At 43.5% G+C, this 22220-nt stretch overlaps 1 protein-coding gene across 4 annotated transcripts; it reads right to left on the reverse strand.

The window, feature by feature from the left end:
- Window positions 1-695: 695 nt before the first annotated feature.
- On the reverse strand, window positions 696-4505 carry LOC147631880 (small ribosomal subunit protein eS1-like). 4 transcript variants are annotated; one of them, XM_086808438.1, is made up of 8 exons: window positions 4264-4399; window positions 4110-4157; window positions 2937-4031; window positions 2627-2742; window positions 2274-2411; window positions 1977-2162; window positions 1156-1356; window positions 696-1071 (listed from the first exon to the last, which is right to left on the reverse strand). In XM_086808438.1, exons 4-8 carry the CDS (start codon window positions 2732-2734, stop codon window positions 973-975), a joined length of 732 nt encoding a protein of 243 aa, XP_086664564.1. In that variant the 5' UTR covers window positions 2735-2742; window positions 2937-4031; window positions 4110-4157; window positions 4264-4399; the 3' UTR covers window positions 696-972. The 4 variants fall into 4 exon arrangements, with proteins under 4 accessions (XP_086664564.1, XP_086664565.1, XP_086664562.1 ...); XM_086808439.1 differs by having other exon boundaries at window positions 2849-4031; XM_086808436.1 differs by lacking the exon at window positions 2627-2742 and having other exon boundaries at window positions 3926-4031; window positions 4264-4505.
- Between the last annotated feature and the right edge of the window lie 17715 nt (window positions 4506-22220).

The following is a 22220-nucleotide window of genomic DNA, read 5'->3' on the forward strand; positions in this document are numbered from 1 at the left end:
AGAGGTGGCTGCGTGTTAACGTGTTGAAAAAAAAGTGGGTATTTCATGAACTGAATATGTTTTTTTACCATCACTTGGTAGGAAGGCAACATACACAGGAAGAGTTTAACCTCTTCATCGTCCATATATAAATAGTATTTCAAGCACTAATTATGATTCTGTGGCCAGACACTTAGAAACAGCTCACTCTTTATCAAAGTTTAAGATAAACAGGCTCTAAAATCACTCATATAAACAATTAGAGAAATAACTATCGAGTTTACTTGGAAGAAATAACTAGTGCTTTTGGGTGTTTTTGGAAATTGACGTTACCAATTCAGTGTATGACATTCGGTAGGCCCCACTCTACGAAATGCCCCTCTGCATTCACATCAAAATGCACCTTCCCCATCATTTTAAAAAAAGAACCTTACGAGTCTCAACTAAAGCAAGCACCCTCCCCCCCTCACCTAAAATCTTTGTACATCAAGGCGTGGACGCCTTACTTTCCCTCTATATACATGTTAATGCTGCAATGTACAGGTTTATCATGCGTACCTGATCATGCTTGACTAGCCTATATAGGCAAGCATTAGCCCCATCAGAATTCTTCTTTTGGGGGGGGAGGGGGGTGTTTTTCAGTCCATGTCCATGAGTAGCAGAAGGGAATTTTCTTATGTACCAAACCTGTAAAGCCCCTCAATAGGAAAGACTTCAAAAGAAATTGGCCTGCATTTCACATGATCAACATCCTTTTTGAAGGCTAGAAGAATCCACACAAGTACTTGATTGGTTACGCCAGAGCATATGATCAATCCAAGACAGAGATGCCAGAGGCATAAAGGCATCAAGAAGAGTCCGGTTACATGGAAACTTGTTGCCGTCAATTCCTAAATCAACTCTATTAAAACATTAGACTCCGCATAGGAAAGCCTTAATGGCAGTAGAGAGAATTGATCCAATTCAAAATTCCAATTCCCAGAAGGTAGGCAGTTAAGCCCCAACTAATTCTGTCTCAGACTTCGGCTCTGCATCCTCCCCTGCTGGCCTGTCAACCTTCACACCCACATCCTCACTGTAATCTCCATGTACCTGCAAACAACCCTTGTTCAACCACCAGCAGCAACAAAGTTCTCTTCATGATCCTTTCAAAGCTAAAATGATACAGATTGGTACCTCCATCAGCTTTCCCAAGTCAAACTTAGGGGCCTTTAGAATCTTGACTTTCCTAATAAAGGTGTTTTGCAATGGGTAGATACCAGCGGTGGCCTTCTCTATCTCCTTCCCGATAACCTCAGGAATAAACTTTGCCACCAGTTCCTTCAAATCACAAGACTGTGCCTCACGAACCATAATTTCTGTCATCTTCTTTCGGATCTGCAAAATTAACAGTTTGAGAGAGTAAAATACAAAGTTCCTACATGATTACTGAACAATAGGCAGTACATAATAGGATGTTAGGGCAAAAACAGCACATAGGAACTAATAGAGGTATACACTAGCAAGACGATCACATCAACAATGGCATCCATGCCGTCTGACCCCCAAACCCCCACCCACACTAACATAACACAAATAATACACCAGCCAACAAGACATGCTGAGACTCTCCAAAAAACCCAACCCCTCCCCCCAAACATAATTGGATTACGCAACAATCAGCGATTCTTACCTAGTAATAGAAACACCTGCATGCAAGACACCCATCTCAACAGTGGGCTTGCACAGGCAAGCACAATGTCCAGACTCCAACCCCCAATATACACACCAAGACACAAGAAAACCACTTATGCTATCCCACTCCCCCCTCCAAACAATCAGCAATTTTATTTTCTACTAGTAGAAACAGCAGCGGCTATTCTGCCTCACATAGTTTTTCATTTGCCTCTAAACATTTCAAAATGAATGCACCGTAAAACATCCTTATATTTGGTTTCCTGCGGCCTGCCTCCCCCTAACAAAACAGAAAGGACCTCAGAAAGAGACTCAGAACTTGCCTGTCGTATTTGACTAGTCTGGGCATAGCATGTTTTCTTAATCTGATTTGGACGTTTCTTGGTGAAGGCAATGCAGAACATCCTCAAGGTATAGTTGTCAGTAGTTTTTACATCCACATGAGCCTCAATCAGAGATTGCCACTTCCGGACAAGGGACCGTAGCTTGTCAGTGGTAAAATCCATCCCCTGTAAACAGGCAAACTTAAGGTCAGTCTTATCCCAAGCGCACAAATCTTCTCTCTCTCTCTCTCTCTCTCTCTCTCTCTCTTATATATATAATGAACAGAAGAGACTCACCCAGAAATTAGTAAGTACATTCTTTCCCTGAACATCTTCCGCTCGAAGCTTAATCTTACGGGCTGCCTGGTCTTCATCCTGCTGGAGATCAGCAAGAGAGCATTCAAACACTCTACCCTTGAGACCATCTGCAGCAATCTGTACAACAATTCAAAACTTCCTGAGGTTAAAATCTCCAATATTTCAAGAACACAACCGGATAACTGAAATAAAATCAGCACTAGTTCAAGAATGACCAGACTTCAGTTCAAGCCAATTCAGATTATCTGAGAATCACATGCGTATAATATCTATCAGTCATAGCTACAGCTCCTAAAAGCAGTGAATGCAGCCTATCAGTAGGGTTCAACTACCTTAAGAAACAAAAACGATGCAGCTATTAAATGTTTGTCTGCACAGTTGTCAGTACGTCCCCAAGGCATCCCACAGGGACCAGGGTTGGTCACATCCAAATACTTCATATAGCCAACTGGAATTGCACAGGCAGGAATCATGATAAGATTTAAAATGCATAGACAAGAAGTGAGAAGTTCTTTCAAGACACAACCCAATAGCAATGGCAAATCAGCACTTACCCCCTCAAAAGCAGAACACTGCAAAGTTACATTTCCCTTGTCCAATGTAAATGTCAATTTACATTCCTAAACAGTGCGGCCTTCTTACCAAGCTATTCCCACTCAATGGCAAATGACCACCTGGCATGTTGAGAAGCAAACATCTCAACCAGCCCCAGTTCCACAACAACTACAGATCTCTAGAATGGCACAATATCAACACAGAAATACCAGGAAGGCAGTGAGACAATATGCAAAATCAGTCGAAAAATGTGATCACTGAATATTTTGATTGTTCCATGTGTGAGCTCTGGTGGCAGATCCAGAAAAATTCAACCATCTCTACAATCTACAGACGATTCTAATTCTAAGAAATGAAGATGCTGTTGCCTTAATCACATCCCACTGCGAGTATCAACATACCTGATATCGCCAAAGTGACACTTCAATGCCGCCAACATACTCAAGAAAAAGAAGTCATCACTGCTCCAACACAACCAGCTACTAACAAGTAAAGCTCAGTTTAACCATGCCACAGCCCAGAGATCCCAGAAGAACAAGTGCCCAACAAGAGCAAACAATCTTGGTTAGCATGAGCTCCGAATAGACAAGGAGCTACATTACTGATGGCAAACTTGTCTGCAGCTTTCAAAGCGTTCCCTCCCCAAATTATGCACCATTGCAGCATATTGTGGATCTCGGGCATCTTGATCCATGCTACTAGCACCTCCTAACAAGTTAATCTCGGTTTAACCGTGCACTCAGCCCAGATATCCCAGAAAAGTGGGGTACCCAAACAAAAGAATACACAATCTTAATACGCATGAGCTTTAACTACAAAAGGAGCTGCATTGCTGGTGCCCTGCAGGCAAAGAGAGCTTCAACACTCCTATCAGCAGCTTTCATAATTTCCCACTAACACTGTCAACCAAGCATATATATAGTATCTCACGTGAGCTCCTTTAACATCTCAACGAGCAATGACCCACATCAATGGTGTCAAGGAGAAGCTGACCTGCCCCCGACTCCTTCCAACATTATAACCAAAAATTAATACAGAAGTTAATGTGAAGGCAGAAGGGGATCAAAAGGTCTGACCTTGGTACCCTGGGTTCTGGTCACTAGGGTCTTGCCGATGGATCGCTGGCTGAAGGTAGAGGGGGCTTTTATATCGTACCAGTCTTTCTTCGAAAAGGGATCGACGCTGCAGGATTAAGCGAAAACATAAGAAAACGTATACACAGACTGCAACACAAGCGGCATACACAGAGAACAGACTCACACTTTCTTCTTGCCTCCCTTCTTTCCCTTGGAAATGCGCTTATTTTTCCTGCAGGAAAAACGACGAAACCCTAGAAATATCAGCAAACGCTAAGACCTTAGACATTTCTGCAGAAGAGAAAAGTCACCTAGATAAGGCTGCGAAAAGATATTACCCGACGGCCATAGCTGCACGCGAGGGCAAAGAAGGCTAAGCGCTGCGGAAAAATGAAGGCTCCTTTCCTTCTCTGAATCACTGTGCCTGCATCTGAATCCCTAGAGTAGGATCACAGTTCACATTCTTTCATATAGCCGCACCCAACTTGACCGGCCGGCTGCCAGGGGGGCGCCCATTCTGCTGCTGCCCAAAGGCCGCCCAGGCTCCCTCCGTTTCCCGAGTTCAAGGTTTGAGAGACGTAACTTTTGGATTGATAGAATACCTTTTTGTTTCACTAGCTCTTCCCAAGGAATGGGTCACCTTATTGAATGGTGGCGTTAATGCAAACCTAAGTATGCGAGAATTGGTTTGTCAACCATTCATTGTCAATGTTATTGTGTTGAAATAAGCACAACTTATCAAAACTACACGGTATTGATGCAATTATTAACTCATTCTCATTGTTGGTATGAAGAAACAAAGATGACACAATAGTTTACTCGATGGTGCCACTGATGCTGGCCTAAGTATGTAGAGCACTAACTGGATTCATTCTCGATGATACTACAAAGAAAGATAGCCGACTTTTAAAAATGGCATGGGATTGATGCAAACCAAAGCATGCATAGCACTAACAAGTCAATAATTCATTCTCAAACAAGGACTCTGCTAGAAATGCACATGTTAGAATTTCGAGAGTAATTGTTAAGAACAAGGCCAATTCTCTAATTATTAAATATAGAAAAGCCTCTCATAAAATCCTTGTACATCAACATGCTAACCAATATTAATCGTTGACGAAGTTAATTATTTTTAGTGCAGCAGCGATTCTTATGTGCATATGCATGTGAGTGGAGAGAAAAAAGACCATACACAAGTTATGGCCAGGAGATATCACAAGTCTCTCCTTCAAATTTTTGGCTAACCCTTTTCTCCACATTATCATGCTCATCTACCTTTATTCATGTTTTGGGGTTTTTGTATTTTTTGAAATTTTGAGTTTTTTATGGTTCCTGTATTTTTAGGGCTTTTGCATTTTTAGGACTTTTACATTTTTAGGGCTTTTGCATTTTTAGGACTTTTACATTTTTAGGGTTTCTGTGTTTTCTCTAGTGCCCCACCATCAAACCTGCATTTTCTTCCATTCAACCTTGCTGTTTTTTTTCTGAACTAAGGTGCATCATCTCATCATTCTCTTGCAAGGTTGCCACTTGCTAGAAGGGAGTCCTCAACCCTAAATGCAATCATACAAGGTCAACAATAGTCCCTAACATCATGTAAAAGAAAAAACATGCATCATAGAAGCTGTCTGGCAAAGTCTACTTCAAGGGGCCAACATTCATGACTCCCACCATCTACAAGTCTATTGGTTAATATAAATAAGGTTTTATAGCCCTCAAGAGACTTAGAGATTTCACAGATTGAATGTGAAATTAGCACTTTTCAACTTGAGAAATTTGGGGCTTTTCTCCAATATGGAGAAATTTATCAACTTGGAGATTCAGGGCTCCAATATGGAGAAATTCATCAACTTGGAGATTCAAGGGTTTTTCAACGTTAAGCCTCCAGCATCAAATTGGAGCTTATGCATCAACAAAAAATTAGGGTTTTCCCTCTATTGCTCCCAATTTCTTGGCCCCTGAGCCTAAAAAGATGGCCCATCGCTTGGCAACGGTGTTGAAAGAAGTTCACTGACATTGCACCAGAATGAGAGTTTTTCTAAACTTCCAAAAGTTCTTCTAATTCCTATTATGTTATTAGTCATGGGTTCTCTGATCGGGTTGCCCCCAAAATCTGAATATTTTGTAGTAATGGGTTCTCTTCCACCACCGTCAAGATGTCTCCAAAATCTTAATCTTTTGGGTTTCTTTTTGTAATGCTACCCTACTTGGAGCGAGAGGTGTTTACTTTAACATGTTGTTGTAATGCTACCCTACTTGGAGCGAGGGGGGTTTACTTTGGTATCACACCAATGGAAACACTACTAGACTTTGAAATACCTAATATCTAGATAGCCTTTAATAGTCCTTGTATCCTTGTACTCCAACACTAGCAAAGAAACAAGACATGGTCCCCACCAACTGGCTCAGAGGCATAAAACTTGAGATTAGGGTTTTGGAGATGAATGCATGTGCAAAGAGAAGGCTATGGTGGATGGAATATGAGAATAGCCATGGTTTAGGGCATGAGGGAGAGGTGATTAGTACACTAATGATACTACAAGTATGTAATGAGGTGATCACGACTTGGTGGACCAAAAAAGAGATATCTTCTTCATTCCAAAGTGGCTCTAATATAGCCAAAGGGTTACAAATCAAGTGGACACGATTGATGCCACCTCAACTCCCTAATATCACAAATATCTCCTCTCTACTGTAGGCTGTTCACACACATTCACACCCCCCCCCTTGACACATACTCCTCTCTACTCTAGGCTGTTCACACACATTCACACACCCCCCCTTAACACATACTCCTTGTGCATCTAGGCACCACATTTTCAACACCCCCCCTTGGTGCCATCTGATAGGCAAAATTTTGTAAAGGTGTTTTGGGCTTGTGTACATATGGATGCATGGCATACAAAAAAAGCTTTGCCCTGAATGCCCTGGCAGGTGTACAGAGTGGGTGGTTTTATGTTTTTTTACGAGCTCTTGGTAATGCCTTCACGTGAAAATACATGAAAACAACACCTAGTATGACACCACTTCTAGTGAGGATTATAACAACATGGTACTACCAATTCGTTAATTTTATCCTCGCCAAACTAGAACATCAAACAACATGTATGGTAGGAAGGGCTGAATTATTTCAGAATGAACCCCATGATAGAGGATCTTACTCAAAAGGGGCAACCAGAAGATGACAAGTTGAGGAAAGATGCAATCTCAAGGGACCTTGAAATCAGCTTATAGTCAAGGCCAGGGACCATTAGAAGACAATAACCTTGAGCTTCGAAATAGCGTGTAATTGTTAGCCTAATGACGTCGACTGAGCTTCTCTGGTGTGAATGGCCGAATGTGTTTGTGTGTCCTGTGAGATGTGAGTGCGAAAAAAATGTGATGTCTGTAGTGAACTATGTAGGGTGACATGCATTGATAGTGGGTGAAAGTTGTGCCATGTGTGTATACTCCAACTTGAAGATTTCTCTAACTTGACTACCTTCTTTGATTCTTTTAGCTACTTTCCTTGAAATTTACTTGACATCCCTTTTCTTGGGGAGTCAAGATCGTTATAGAAGTTTGAGGCATAGCAACAGACTTTTCTCATAGCGACAATGGAGTTGGGTGACCTATGTGGCTTGAGGGAAATGGCGTTAGCTAGCAATGGGGATAGAGACAATGTGGATCAAGACGAGGCCATAGAAGGTCCCTGTTGATTTTAGGAGGATCCAGGCGGTGGGTTAGACCATGGGCCAGGCTGCCATGCTCCCCCCATCCAAAATTATACATGAATAATTATCAAAAAACGATGAGACTTAATGAAGGTGCCAATTTTTGGTAGATGTGCCCCCCCATCCAAAATTATACATGATCAAAAACGATGAGACTTAATGCAGGTGCTTGAGATGGCGGTGCCAATTTTTGGTAGATGTGTCTACTAAATGTAAAGCCCATGTATATATTACAGGTGTGGTGCATTGGGCTAAAGGTGTTCTCATGTGGTGAAAACTTTTAACACATTGCTTTCTTTAACTCTTATTTTATGCTTTCTTTGACTCTTTCCATGGATCTTGTTGTTATAGCGACACCCCCACACAAGGATTTTGTATCAACTTTGGGCCCATAAATAATTGGAAAGTAGTAGATGCGCTCGGCATGGGGGTGCGACTTACCATCCCACCACGCCCAGAATTGGTTCTAAAAATATCAACGGTCTCATAGAAGGACATGATAAAGGGCTTTCAGGAAAGCCAACATCTAGATTGGCACATGATATCAAAGGGTTATGGAAACTTAATATATCTGGCATATTTATCCATGTCGTAATAAGGATCTATCTGCTAGTGGAATTTGGGACCTTCATTGAGATCGAAAACTAGCCACTCTTTCCTTGGCCATTAGTTCTTGGGAACCTCCTTAAGGATGAGGATGATAAGTTGGAAGAACTGGTGTGGCTACTATAGAGCGAGGTGGTTGAGGACCTTTGTGTAGTAGAGGTCATTAAAGTTCTTCATTTGGAGCCACATCTCCATGGTGAGTGGTGTGGGGCTATCGATGTATGGGAAGTTGTAGATGGGTCCTTTGCCTTCCATATGCAAGAACTTGCATATGGAAGGCAAGTTCTTCATTTGGAGCCACATCTCCATGGTGAGTGGTGTGGGGCTATCGATGTATGGGAAGTTGTAGATGGGTCCTTTGCCTTTCATATGCAAGAACTTGCACTAGGACCACCTTCTTTTGATTGGCATAAACTTTGGGTCAATGTAGACTTCTCTAGGTGCGGTCATTTGGTGGTCACTAAGAAGATATGGTGTACACCCCATAGGCTAAACTCCTATATGACGTAGTCTCTAGGGTCACAATAAAGTGCCAACCTCCTCAGGTGTGCCGAGGGTAGTTGATCTTCCATTGGGCAAGTAGGTGATCCATATATTGGTTCGCCATATTGATTTCAGCCATGTCAAAGGGTGTATAAAGGTGGGTATGGAAGTTTCATTAGAATGTGAGATCCCGCACATTGGGTAGGTATGTGAGTTACTCTTCAATTGGACAAATGCAAGGACATCATGGGTCCTTCTCATCATCTTTATTAGCTTCTTCTTGAGTAGTTAGTGGTGATGCCTCATTGAGATCCAGCCCCTCGTGGAATGCTTCAATGATGGGGGGGCTCATGGATGCAAGTGATGAGGTGGTTTGAGTTGGGGGAGAATCTTTAGAGGCTTGGGGGATAAAGTGTGGGGATGAACTATGGATGAAGTGGGTAGTCTCGACGACAGGGAGGATGATGTGGATGGAGGGGTGGGGTGTAGAGTTGGGTCGAGTGAAGCGGTGGGTAGGATGTAGAGTTGGGAGCGGTGGGTAGGATGTAGACTTGGGTAGAGTGGAGCAGTAAAAGGCTAGCTTTCACCACAGTTTTCCTCTTTTGAGGAATCTTGAAGGTCATCCTCTTTATCTGTAGGCTTGTGTCTTTGGAAAAAGGCATAGGCCTCATATGCCTCGTCGATGGAGATGTCTTACAAGTAAGCCACATGGATGGTGTGAATGGTGTCGAGGGCTTGCTTGAGGTCCATATAGACTTTGTGATATAGCTGGAGGATGCCCTATGGGCTATATTGGTTGGTGTGAATGGTGGCATTTCTAGTGGTGAGGGATTGCTTGAGGTGACTTTAGAATTTGTGATATAGTCAGAGGATTCCCTATAGGTTGTATTAATTGTTAGGAGTGTGACAAAGTGGCGGTTGGTGACTTCACGTCATGGCTAGCATGGCTGAGTGAATTAGATCTCCGTTGATGGGGAAGTTGAGGCCGGGTTGTGCCTTGAGTTTAAGGAAGTGATCTTTCTCAATAAAGAGCATGGAATTTACGAGCATGTGGGTGTCACCATGTGGCAACGTGTGACACAACCCAATGGGATTTAATGGTGTATAAAAGTATGGTGTCCAAGAAGGAGGAGATATCTTAGTTGATAAAAGGATAGGGTGGCGAGGGTGGGTTGATGTGCAGTGTTAATATGTAGGCTAAGATAGTGTGGAAGGTTGAGGTTAAGATATAGTCCAATAAAAAGATATTGAATTAAATCAAGGAAAGCTCTAGGGTATGGTTGATGAGGTAAGGGTATCCCCACAGGGGACTGGACCATATTGGTTGTGGCAAGATGTCAAGTTTGGTGGCCTATGGTGGTTGCCAAGGTGTTAAGTTTGGTGGCCTATGGTGGTTGCCAAGGTGTCAAGTTTGGTGGCCCATGGTGGTTGGCAAGGTGTCCAGTTTGGTGGCCCATGAGAGAAGCATGCCTAGCTTCTTTTAGTTACGCCCTTCCAACAATGGTTATCATCTAATGTGACGCTTTTCTAGCTTATGGATTTTGGTGTGTGCCTTGGTGATGGATGATAAGGGATTCTTTGTGGTGGAGTCCTTGGTAGGCTTCTTCTTGAGCTACCCCTCCTTTGGTCATGGCTTGGTTATACTCCTCATGGAAATCGGTGAGGACTTTAGTTACCTCTTTGGTTATTGTAGGTAGCATCACACTCCTTTGCAAATTGGTTAGCCGCACATGGAGGGCTTGGAATTCTTTGGCATTAGCTTGCTTGATCTCATCTAGGAGTTGGTCCCTTCGGGCTTCAGGTGCCTGGGCTACTGCACTCTTGGTGGGTTCTAGTCCTTGGTATTATAGCTCTAGGCATCTATGTCCTGCTTATAAGTGTTAGCTAGCTCCTCCTAGTAGGTAGCCTTGGTAGCAAATGAGCTCCTCCTAGGAGGCCTCGATGCAACAATAACGTGACTGTTGCTAGCTCCTCCTTGGTGGCCTTAGTAGCAATCACAACGAGCTCGTTTTAAAGCCTATGGATTTCTCATTTGCTTTCTTGAGGTTGACTTCTAGTCTGACATTCTTCTCATGTGTGGCTTAAAGCAGTTAGGGGTGTGGTTACACTTGCGATGCTCTTCTTGGATAGACTCATCCTCGCATTTGAGCTCATGTTATTTCTAGAGGATGCCAAAGGATGTTTTCTTTAGATGTCTTGGCCACATGGACGTCACATGGGTGATAGGATTGACTCATGGCGAGTGAGCGTCACTTTTTGAAGTGATTAGGGGAGCTAAAAGTCATTATGGGTAAAATCCTGTGGGGTAAGATTGGTCCACGAGAGACCAAGGCGTCCTTGAGAGTTTCAAAGAGGTGGGTATGTGATGGTCTCAATTGTGAAAGGCCGAGTAAAGTGGAGGTGGTAGAGGGTTGGGATGACATGGGAGTGGGTGACGGGTGATAGATTAAAGCAATTGTTGGGAGTGGTTAAGCTTGCAATGATGCTCTTCTTGGATAGATTCATCCTGACACTTAAGCTCATGTTTTTGCTAGAGGATTTCCACTTGGATGTCTTGGGGCCACATGGTTATCGCTCGATAGGCTTGGCCACTTGGATATCTCGGGGCCATATGGTCGCTCAATAAGCTTGGCCACTTGGATGTCTCGGACACATGGTTGATAAGCTTGACCCATGAGTGTGTCAATTTTTGAAGTGCTTGGGGGAGCTAAAAAGTCATTATGGGTTAGATCCTATGGGGTAAGATAGTCCATGAGAGACTAATCTATGGCATCCTTGAGAGTTTCACAAAGGTCGGTATGAGATGGTCACAATGGCAGAAGGCCGACCAAAGCAAATGTGGTAGAGGTTGGGATGATTTGGGAGTGGGTGACAGATTTGTGGAGAGGGTGGGGGGAGCCTACTCATGGGTCACTTAGTGAATTTCTTGATGGGAATCTTTGGCTTAGGCTCCATCCACTACTCTACATGTACGAATAATTATGTGGCTCAAACATAACACTTGCAGAGTTGATAGGATCTTCCACCTGAGTGGATTTGGGAATGGGCTTCTGAACGCAGATTTTGTGGTTAGTCATCTTGTGCTAGAGGCATGTGGGCAGGTGAAATTTCCTCCATGGCTAGTCTTGATGAGAAAATTGAGGGGTTTTAGGATGTCTCTAGCTTTTGCCTATGAGGAAAGTTGAGGCTTGGGGTTGTCAAAGAGACGCTCCTTCAAAAATTGGGAAAGGAAGGGGGTGGAAACTCTTTGTTGATGGCATGAAAAAGTATCTATGTAAGTATGTGGCACAACGTACCTTGCCTAACTACCAAGTTCTTGCACGAGCCTTAGAGCTTACTAGTAAAGTCTTTAGCCCAATTTGCCAGTTAATTGGAAAGCAACTTGGCTAGGATGGTGACAGTTGCTTTATTGTGATGGTCTCTAGCCTTCTAGTGAGGGATGCACTATTGTGAGGGTCTCTAGCCTTTTGGTGAGTGAGAAAAGTGAGCACATGGGCCAAGGGCACCAATTTGGGGACAATGATGCCCTCAAATTTAGCCCCATTAGAATCGAGACCATCTTTGGTGATGATCAACTGCCAAACCTAAGTCATGGCTTCCTTCCTGTTATGGAATTGGTTGTTAGGAGGTGTAGGGATCTTCTAACAAGATCCTCAATGAGAGGCAATGATCCAACCCATCTAGCATCTTAACCTCCCTTGAATTGTTTGTATTGTGGTAGGTCTCAATGTAGTGCAGGGTTAGTGATTGGATTTAGAATGCCCCATGGTGATTTGTTTTGAGAGGCATCCAACGATGGGACCCATCTCACATCTCAGTATCCCTTATATTGTTTGTATTGTGGTAGGGCTCAATGTAGTGTAGGGTGAGAGGGAGATCCATACCCCATGATGGTGATTGGTATTGGAAGGCCCCATGGTGATTGGTTTTGGAAGACCCCATGGTGATTGGTTTTGATTGGTTATAAGGCCGACCTTGTTGATTGGTTTTGATTGGTTATAAGGCCGACCTTGTTGAGGTAAGGGGCTCTTTGGTGGGTAGCTAGAAAATGACATGACACACTACTGATAGGAGACTCTAAAGTGGTTTTCGAGGGGTGTTTTAACTTGGGTAGTGTGAATAAGGTTCCTCAGCCTTTGTACAGCATGTTGGGGTCTAGGGAGCATGAATCATCCCTAATGGTGACTACCATTTTGGTGAGTTGATCAAGAGGATCTAGAGGAAACTTCTTAGGTTCCCTACATAGTGGGGATGATGCGGTGCGGAAGATGTACGTAGTGGGGATGATATGGATGTGGCTTCATCAACCATGGTGCTAGCATGGAGGTTCCTTTTATAGGGTTTAAGTACTTTTTTGTGTAGGGATTAAGTACTTTGTTTGAGTGTGTGGGCAGTCATGTGTGAAGTGCAATTTACAGGGAAGAGGGTTGGACATAGAAAAAGCAAGGCATAATGAATGGTCGGGGCTACGTGAGAAGAGTGGCTGCAATACGGGTAGTGGTGGTTTTTGAATGGCCTTCTTGCCCTAACAGAGAAAACAAAGAAAAGAGAACATAGAGAAAACAAAGAAAGTATCCATTGTTGCAGCTCTCTCAAAATCCCTAATCGTGAATGAATCCTCCTTCTGTGAATGCCCATACACATGGCACATAGTAGGTGAACGCCTAGTTACCCCCTGCTGGCACAAGCCTGGCATGCATGGCTCTATAATAAGTTGCGTCGGCTCACCGGCTCTGACATCCGGCTCGGCGGGGCAAGGCAGCTGACTAGCTAACACTTGGCACACCCCCAGTGGGTCGGATTCCCAATCCGATGACCCGAACCCACAATCAAGGTCATGTTAGTGTTGTGCATATAATATGAATCTAGTGCAAGTACAGTGCAGCCATTTCATGGCAACATGCTAGGGCTAGGAACCCATTAGATATAAGGCCATCCAGCCATGATCATACAAAATGAAAACATAAAAGCAAGTTGTGACTAGTATGTCTAAACTCCACTGGCATGGAGTAGAGATGGGTAGGCATAACACTGCCCATCAAAAAGATAGGTCGATGAAGCTCCAACTTCTGCTACATGCTAATGTACCCCAAATGGCACAACACCTTGAGATCGACTCGATGAACATGGCACATCATCGCTGAAAAATTCTACTAAATAGCACAAGAGTGTGTGCATAAGCAGTAAATGAAGCACTTGATCCACATCCACATCATGCTGTGTAGGCTCATCAAGAACACTCAAACCATGCTCCATTGTATCTGGTATATAAGCATAATCTACATGATTCACATCCTCTTCTAGCAAGGTGTCAAACCAAGCTGCATCAACCTCTGCAAGGCTATCACCATGGACAGGCACACCGTCATCGACAAGCAACATGTCAAACCAGTTTATGTCATCATCTTGACCAAAACTAGAAATTGGATTTTACGGACTATTTACACCATTAGGGAAACCTGATGCAAGGTTAGAGGCATCCAAGTGCATCACCTGGCTTCCGGCCTTCATGCTCCTTCCATGCTCTCTCGACCTTCAGCATAACCATCCCATCATCATGGCTAGAACTACCATTTGAATCATCCTTCTTCGGACTTTTGTAGCCACTTTGCTCCTCCCCAACCTCGCCCTTGTTCTGATGCATCAAAGCATCCTAGAGATCGTCCTCCATGCTATCCGGCATATCCGTCTGAGGGGTCTCGATGTACAAGGGCATTTTCAGGCTCTTTCGGCCACAGTTCCTCCATTGCCTCACCCTCTACCCCATCCATGGGTGCATGCTTCAACTCGTCATGCTCATCCATCCGAGCATCCTCAAGGCAAACGTACTGCTCATTCATGCGAGCATCCATAGTGTACGTATCCTTCTCCTTCATTTGAGCATGTATCTGGTAGCCAAGCTTCATCTTTGGTGTCATGGGACTGTCCAACCACTTCTTCTCATCTAGATAGGCATCGTCTTTGATCTCAGAAAGAGCTTGCTGCTCCTCAATAGGTTTAAGATTGCGTACAGGCGATTCAACCCTATCATGCTGCTCCAAGGCAGCCATAGCATTTGGGAAATCTCCCTGCAAGTTGTCTTTGTCTTTTGCTCTTCCTTCTGCCATCATGGCACACTGCACATATTTTTGAAGCAATCCAATGCTTGCTTACTAAGCCTTTCATCAGCATATCCAGAGATCAGAGCAGCAAGAGTTTCCTCCTTTGGATCATCCAGTAATTTAGCCACCATCAACAGTGCATAGGATGGAGACTCTGCAAAAGCTTGCTTCATCACATGGGGACATTGTCCATTCGGCAACACCGGTTTCAAGGCTAGGCCAAAACCCAATCCGGATTGATCATGCGGATCGGTATGTAGGAGGTACAAAATCAGAATCTAGAAACCTTTTATCCCAAGTGTTCATGACCTCTATTGCCCCACTTGGCGAGAACATGTGCCATACATCTGGTTCATCATGGGGATGGGCTTCTTCCAGAAGTGATACGGCATCATCCTCATCGAGAAGAGGGGCAGGCTGCTCATTCAGCTTATGCCAGGCACCATCACTAACATCGGGGATATAACCAATGTGCTGCTCTACTGATCACCACCATGCTCTTCAAGGACATTCTGGGCAGCCAAAAGTTCCTTGGATGGTCAATTGCAGCCATATCCACTCCATTAGCATGGCAACCATAGTGAGCATCCGGATCAGCATCAGAAGCCTTAGAGTCACTGTCTGGGCTGTTGTTCGAACTATTGTCTTCATCCTCGAGGTTTGCAATTGCATGCTTGACATCAGACAAGAGGTTTCCAGTTGTAGTTGCTATCCATGCCATATCTTGCAAGGAGTCTCCTCTTCAAGGGTGTTGGGAATGCTATTTCACTGCTAAGGCGGTATCTTTGAGAAACCGCTTGAGCTTCTTTTTACTTTTCAGAAGGCGGTCAACTTTACAGGCATTCTTCCGCTTGAGCCATCGGTGCTGCACATACTCGGACTGCTCCAACAATGCATGTGGGCACACCTGAGAGCTATGACCCTGGAATCTACATTGGCGACATACATGGTATAAGTAGTCATTGGTTCGATGGTCATGTTGGTCACATTGCCTGCAGGTCAGACGACCGATGCTTCTGACTGCCGCAATGCTTACATGCTTTCCAGCCCATTAATGTGAGGGCTACTCTGCTTTATAACACATATTTTGCATCCGGTTGTCCACTTTGGCTTGTAGTGTAGCCATCTGGATTGCTCTAATTAGCTCCTACGGGACTGCAACCGAGATGCCAGTGGCTCATCTTGGCAAACTGGGTTGAGCGAGGCGGATAGCAAATCACAGAAACCGGTCACGGGGCTGCTACCCGGCTGGTAGACGGAGTGTTGGTCAGGGCCAGGTGGGTCTCGGGGTATAAATCAAATGGGTCGGGTTACACCCATGTTTGCAGCAGCAGCAGGTGCTCCCTCAGCTCAGATTTTGACTTTTTAATTGGGCACCCCTCGCCAAAGCTCTCCTGCTCCCTATGACAATCTCCGTAGAGGGATGGCAGACTCTGGCTAGCAGTGCCTCACAAAGCTGGGCTACAAGTAGGAGCGTAAATGAGAGCTTTCGTTGTTGTCTAGCTTTGCCTTCTCCTTCGCCATCATATACATCCTCACTGGAGTCACCACCCTATGCAACATTGGGCTTTGTTATGGAGGCCCAATCTCATGACGTATGGATGGGTCATTAACGAGTGGCAGTTGATTGACTGTGAGGAGAGTGTGCTGCGCCTGGTTTTCTGTTTAGCAAGGGAAGATTTTCTTCCGCGTTCCGGGTTCATCACGCGAAACATTGATCCGGTCCGGGTTGGCAAGCAGAATATGTATCCGCGTCTGGAATTAGCAAGCAGGGGTGTCGGGGGAGTGGGGTGCTGATCCGGCGAGCGAAATTGGCAGGGTGGCGGAGATGGATCTGGAATTGGAATCCAGTTGATGGAGTCTGGGTGGCGCGGATGCAAAGCAGAAGTGGGAAGATGGGTTGGCGTCCGGAAATAGCAGTCTAGGAGGACACGGAGTGAGGGTGGCGGAGAATTTTGGATTCGGGAAGTCTGCACGTTGTTTTATCAATCCGGGAAGTCTAGAATTATCAATCTGGTTGGTGGAATTGGAGTGTGCACGTTGAATGGTGGAACTAGAATCCGAGTGTGTCGCGGAATTAATCCGGGTAGCGGGTCCGGAATGCGTAAGCTGGCCAGCAGGTGTGCGGAATGCTGAAGTTGAAAGTCTGGCTGGTGAGGGCTGTCACATTCTCCTCCTCTCTAGCTCTCCTCTGCCCAAGCTCGCTACTGCCAGCCATGGAGTAAAGAAAGGTCTATCCATATGGCTATGTCACCCCGCGCCTGGCTTGAAGCTCTCATACCTACGGTCTGATACACACGTTTTGCCTCTGTATATGAAGCCTTGGATGCTCTGCTCTCTCCTCCAGTTACAGCAAGTGTTGACACAACCTCTTTAACTCTTTCCGAGAGCTAATCACCCGGCAGCTATGGCATAAGATCGACTCTGCCCAGCTTATTAACAGCCTTGTTTGGCCAATAAACCTCTTTGCCCTTTTGCGCTCACTAGCTGGATAGAGGGCCTATTTGCCACAGACAACAGAACTACCCCATTGAATGGGCATTGCCTTCGCACGACCCCCTTATTATGGCTCACCCTAATTCCCCTTCAACAAGAGATTACTTGATGAACCGCAACTGTCGTGAGGATCTTTCCAATGGCCGAGCTCGTAACCCTTGAGGTATCCAAGTTCTACAACTCCTTGTGACGCAATTCCACCACGCCTCCCACGAGCATTGTCACACCGCCGCATTGCACTATGTGTACTTGTCTCTCCTCTCACCTCACTTCACTCACACACACTCACGAGCAGGCATTAGAGAGAGAGATTAGCAAGAGCAAGACTCTATTGCACAATGGGATAGTTTTTTGTATTATGAGAGATATTCACTTATATACATGGCCATAAGTGTTCACACTCACTTAAACTGTGGCCAGTCGGGCACTTTCAGCTCATAAGAGGCCTAATGTTACAATGACTACTCTCATAATATATCCATGAAGTACATCACTCGTCTCGGGACTTCATCCTAACTTACTACCACAGGCTCTTGAAGAGCGAAAATTACCATAAGTATTACATAGAACCATTACGAGCGCCCATCCAAGTTGTAGATTTGGACACCATTGCTTCATATCTTGAATGTATGATCTTTTGGTGTATCTACCTTGATTCCTTGGTATAAGATGATGGTAGTAGCTCTTGTTAACCCTAGAAATGGGTTAATATTCTCCCTTTCCTGATGCCAATCGTGTCCTCGTGATCGCAATTGAAGACCTTTGTGTGGGGAGAATTGACAAGCTTTGTTGATGGTCTTTGATGTTGAGCGACGGTCAATGGTCTTTGTTCCTCCAGAAGAAATAAGAAAGGCTAGTTATAGTAAATGAAAAGGTTAGTCATTGTGGGAATTCCTAATGGGGTGGGTGAGTGGGGTTATTTGCGAATGATTGCATTTTTAATATTTTTGTGAGCCCTTTCTTTGGTTAATATATTCACTTTTTTTTTGGCAATCATAATAAGCAGAGTTACATGTGATTTGTGTTAGTGGGGAAACTAAGAGATGTTAATAATGGGGGAGGAGAGAAGGAAGGATCCGGAGGAATGTAGACAAAATCATCAGAATGAGATTGTGTTTCTCAGTTTCTCATCTAATTCATTGAAGCGTCATTCATCCATTAAAGAATTTGGCTTTCGATGATGTCCCTTTTTGTGGACATGATTCTTGTCAAATCTTGTTGAATAGGACCTATTCTTGCTTGCTTCTTCCCATGTGCTTTTATGCTTTTATGTATATTTAAGTGCTCTATGAAGAAGATAGACATGAAGTACATCAAAGGAGTCAATTGGACTCTGATTGAGTTGCTGCTTTGAAGTAGCCACTTATTGGCAAGGTATTAAAGTACGTCAACTTGCGAGGCTAATTTAGATATCTTCACCAAGGATTAGAGATCAATGTGTTGTGAATTTTAATTTTCTCAAAATGTCTCAAAGAGCACCTTGAGCACCTGGAACAAGTCTTCAATGAACTTCACAAATTTGGATTTGTGATTTCTGAAACAAATCTTCACATGTTCCTTCAGAAGATAATTTTTTAAGGAGTAACAATCTATAACATAGCCACGTGGCTTGGGTGAGTGGCTGCACTTTTTGTCAACCACAAAATATAAAAATGCTATCTATTGGGCTTATATGCTATAAGTTACAATAGTGCTATCTACCGGGCATGTTGGTAGTGTACACCTCACTCCGAAAGGTACACTTTTTGGACTACACCCATGTGCATATAAAGGTAGTGTGCTTGTAAATTTTCTCTTTACAAATAGTACTCGGCTTGCCCCGCAAGGCATCTGGCTTGGGCCTCAAGGCATCTAGCTTGAATGACAAGACATTTGGCTTGGGCTTCAAGGCATCAAGCTTGGGCCCCAAGGCATGCTTGGGTATAAATAAGCACCCTCACAAAGAGAGAAGCACGACTTAGTGTATGCGTTCTCTAGTTTGTGAGTCTTCCTTAGCCATCATCTCCCTTCACTCTCTTGTACATTGAGTCACAGGTTTTTTCACTCTAAGTCTAGAGTTTTTCCTGCCAGCATAATATATGATTATTGAGATCATTATGTTTATTTCTCTCGTTATACTCTTGACAAGTTTTTCTTTTATGGCCTCTGTTAACACAACTATTAAGATTACTGCTTTGTGTATAAGCCCAAGTTAACCTCTCTTATCCGCAAATAGCTTTCTAGTATCAAAGCTCTAGACTTCCGATCCTCTCATCATTAGTCCTTATTGCTTTCCTTGATTATCAGAGCTTGTTAATCTCTCTTTGAACGTTCTTATTATAGTCTTTGGTATTGATCACCATTCACCCATCTGTATTGGAGTAATAGAGTATCTGCCTCGCGCAGTCTAAGGTGCTACTTTTCTTGAAGCCTATTCCATCGCCATCGTTAAGCCGCTAAAAGCATAACCAGGGGGTGCTGCGTTAGACGTTGAGGCATTCGGACCTTGAGGCACTGCAACAAGAAGTTCGCACGCAATGATCGAGCACATCAAACTCCTCTCTTACCTTGATCAATGGCAATGTTATCTCTCACCAAGTCTATCTCTATGCACAGGAGCACTGGCCAATTCCTTTGAAACTAGTATCAAGATGGTCAGTAGCTCTCTCGATCAAATAATTATGGGAACAAGGATCAGAACAGAGATCGCCAACAACAATCAATCTGCTTTCCTCCCCCTCGACATGTTCATCGACACTGGTGCCATAATAAGCCTAATCAAGCCAAGGCTCATTTGACCCAAAAGGATGAACAAATGTAGAATAGATGTCACTTATGCAAATGGCACTAAAGGGCTAATCATAGAGACATTTGTCATGGACATCCTGATCAACCATCTAGCAGTTCCCATCAGATTGTATGTCCATGAGAAGCATGATTGTGATATCCTAATCGGCACCAACTTTCTGCACACCTTCAAAATGTATGCAGTGTATCCCGAAAGTAACATCTTTTGAATCAAGATTAAAAAGGGACATTATGAAGATCTGAAGATAAAAGGAGCAGCCACCCATACAAGCAGCCTTATCAAGAAGGTTGTCGAGCTACCGAACAAAGACGATTCTACAAAGGCGGTCTTCAACACACTGAAAGAAGGCAAAGGTATGCTGCAGAAATTGATGCTATGCATAAAAGGTATCTAACCCTTTACTCCGAGGACCCCCTTGCCAGATGGGAGAGATCAAAATTTGAAGTCGAGCTACCACTCAAAGAAGGAGCCACTCCGACCAAAGCCTCTCACCCTGGAATGAATCCTGATGATCTTGAAGAATGCAAGAGCCTTATCCAAGAAATGCTAGCTAAAGGATTAATTGAAGAAGCAGATTCAAACTGGTCCTCTCCTGCTTTCTTTGTCAACAATCGTAATGAAATCAAAAGAGGGAAAAAGAGAATGGTGATAGACTGCAAGAAGCTAAACTAGCATCTAACAGACAAAAGGTATCCTATCCCCAACAAGGACGATCTGATCAGGTCAATCTCTGCTGCTAAATGGTTCTCTCAGATGGACATGAAGTCCGGTTTTCATCAAATCAGGATTGTTGAGAAAGACAAACACAAAACGGCCTTTGTAGTCTCACAGTGACAATTTCAATGAAAAGTGATGCCGTTCGGATTTTCCATCATTGTCTCAAGATGATTTTTTTTTTCTAGGAAGATTTTCCCTGTTTCGTAGCCCATTTTTTAAAGTGCTCCAAAAGGAATTTGGAACAACTCTCTATGAGAGAGTTGTAGTATTTTTGGAGTACTACAACTTTATCTATATGAGTTTTTCATGATTTTGTCTTTTAGACACTAAAAAAGTAGCCCGAATATGGTTCGCAATCATTTTCGGGCAATTTTGGGCGATTTTTAGTGCTTTAAGAGTCATTTTTTGCCTCAATTTCTAGGTTGAATTTTGAGGCTGTTGGTCGAAAGTCAAATGATCGATTTTTGCCCTTGGATGCTCAAGACCAATTTTGAAGAGCTCGATATCAGCTTTCCGATAAGCATTAGAGCGCGTTCATCGGATTCACGATTTAGGAGATATGAGCCTCTAAACAGGGCTACTTTCCAGACTCTCCTTTTTTTTTGGGCCGACCGACCCCCTTACATCATGTGAACCAACATGTGTGGTTCATGACGTGAATTGGACTTCACAGATTTTATAAAATTTGATTTTTTTAAAAAAGGGCGTGAACTACTTAAGGCATGAGACCTTAATGCGTGAAACATCCATTTTTTGCAGGGGCTATTTCGTGAAACAACAGGTGTAGCTCACGACGTGAGACATGTATCTTATATATATATAGGCGTGAGACCTTAAGGCGTGAACCGCTTTAAGGCATGAGACACGTGTCTCACGGATTTTTTTCAAAAAAAGGCGTGAGACCTTAAGGCGTGAGACACACGTCTCATGGAAATTTTTTATTTTTAAAAATTTTTGTGATCTAGAGGAAAATTCGAATTTTCTTGTTTGGGGAGAGTATTTTTTGAATTTTAAATTGGAGAGATATGGGCATTTTTCCAAAAAGGCAAGTGGGAATCAAAAAAGTCAACCCTTTTATGACACCCCCTTACACCCTTCATAAATGACCCCCAAAATGGACAATTTGACAACTCATTGGCATCTTTTCATTCAATGCTCATTAGCCTTACTGAGTTATGTAAAAAAGTGCTTAAAAATTAATCAAAGATTAATCCTCACTAATTTTTTTTCCTTTTAGACTAATTAAAGGCTCTAATTAACCACTAATCACTAATTAATTCACACCATTGAGCACATCATTGGATAGAGCATGACATTACTAAGCTATGTGTATTAACTCATGTGTAAATTAATCTATAATTGGAGATTAATCAGACTCTTAATTTTACTCT

This window comes from Cibotium barometz, chromosome 14 (assembly GCF_041138505.1).
Source record: "Cibotium barometz isolate CiBa-2024 chromosome 14, ASM4113850v1, whole genome shotgun sequence".
Taxonomy (NCBI): Eukaryota; Viridiplantae; Streptophyta; class Polypodiopsida; order Cyatheales; family Cibotiaceae; genus Cibotium; species Cibotium barometz.

Coding starts and splice junctions, on each gene's coding strand:
- LOC147631880 (XM_086808436.1), bottom strand. Junction 2,163..2,273: donor ATGTACTTACTAATTTCTGG/GTGAGTCTCTTC, acceptor GCCTGTTTACAG/GGGATGGATTTTACCACTGA. Junction 1,357..1,976: donor AGACTAGTCAAATACGACAG/GCAAGTTCTGAG, acceptor TTAATTTTGCAG/ATCCGAAAGAAGATGACAGA.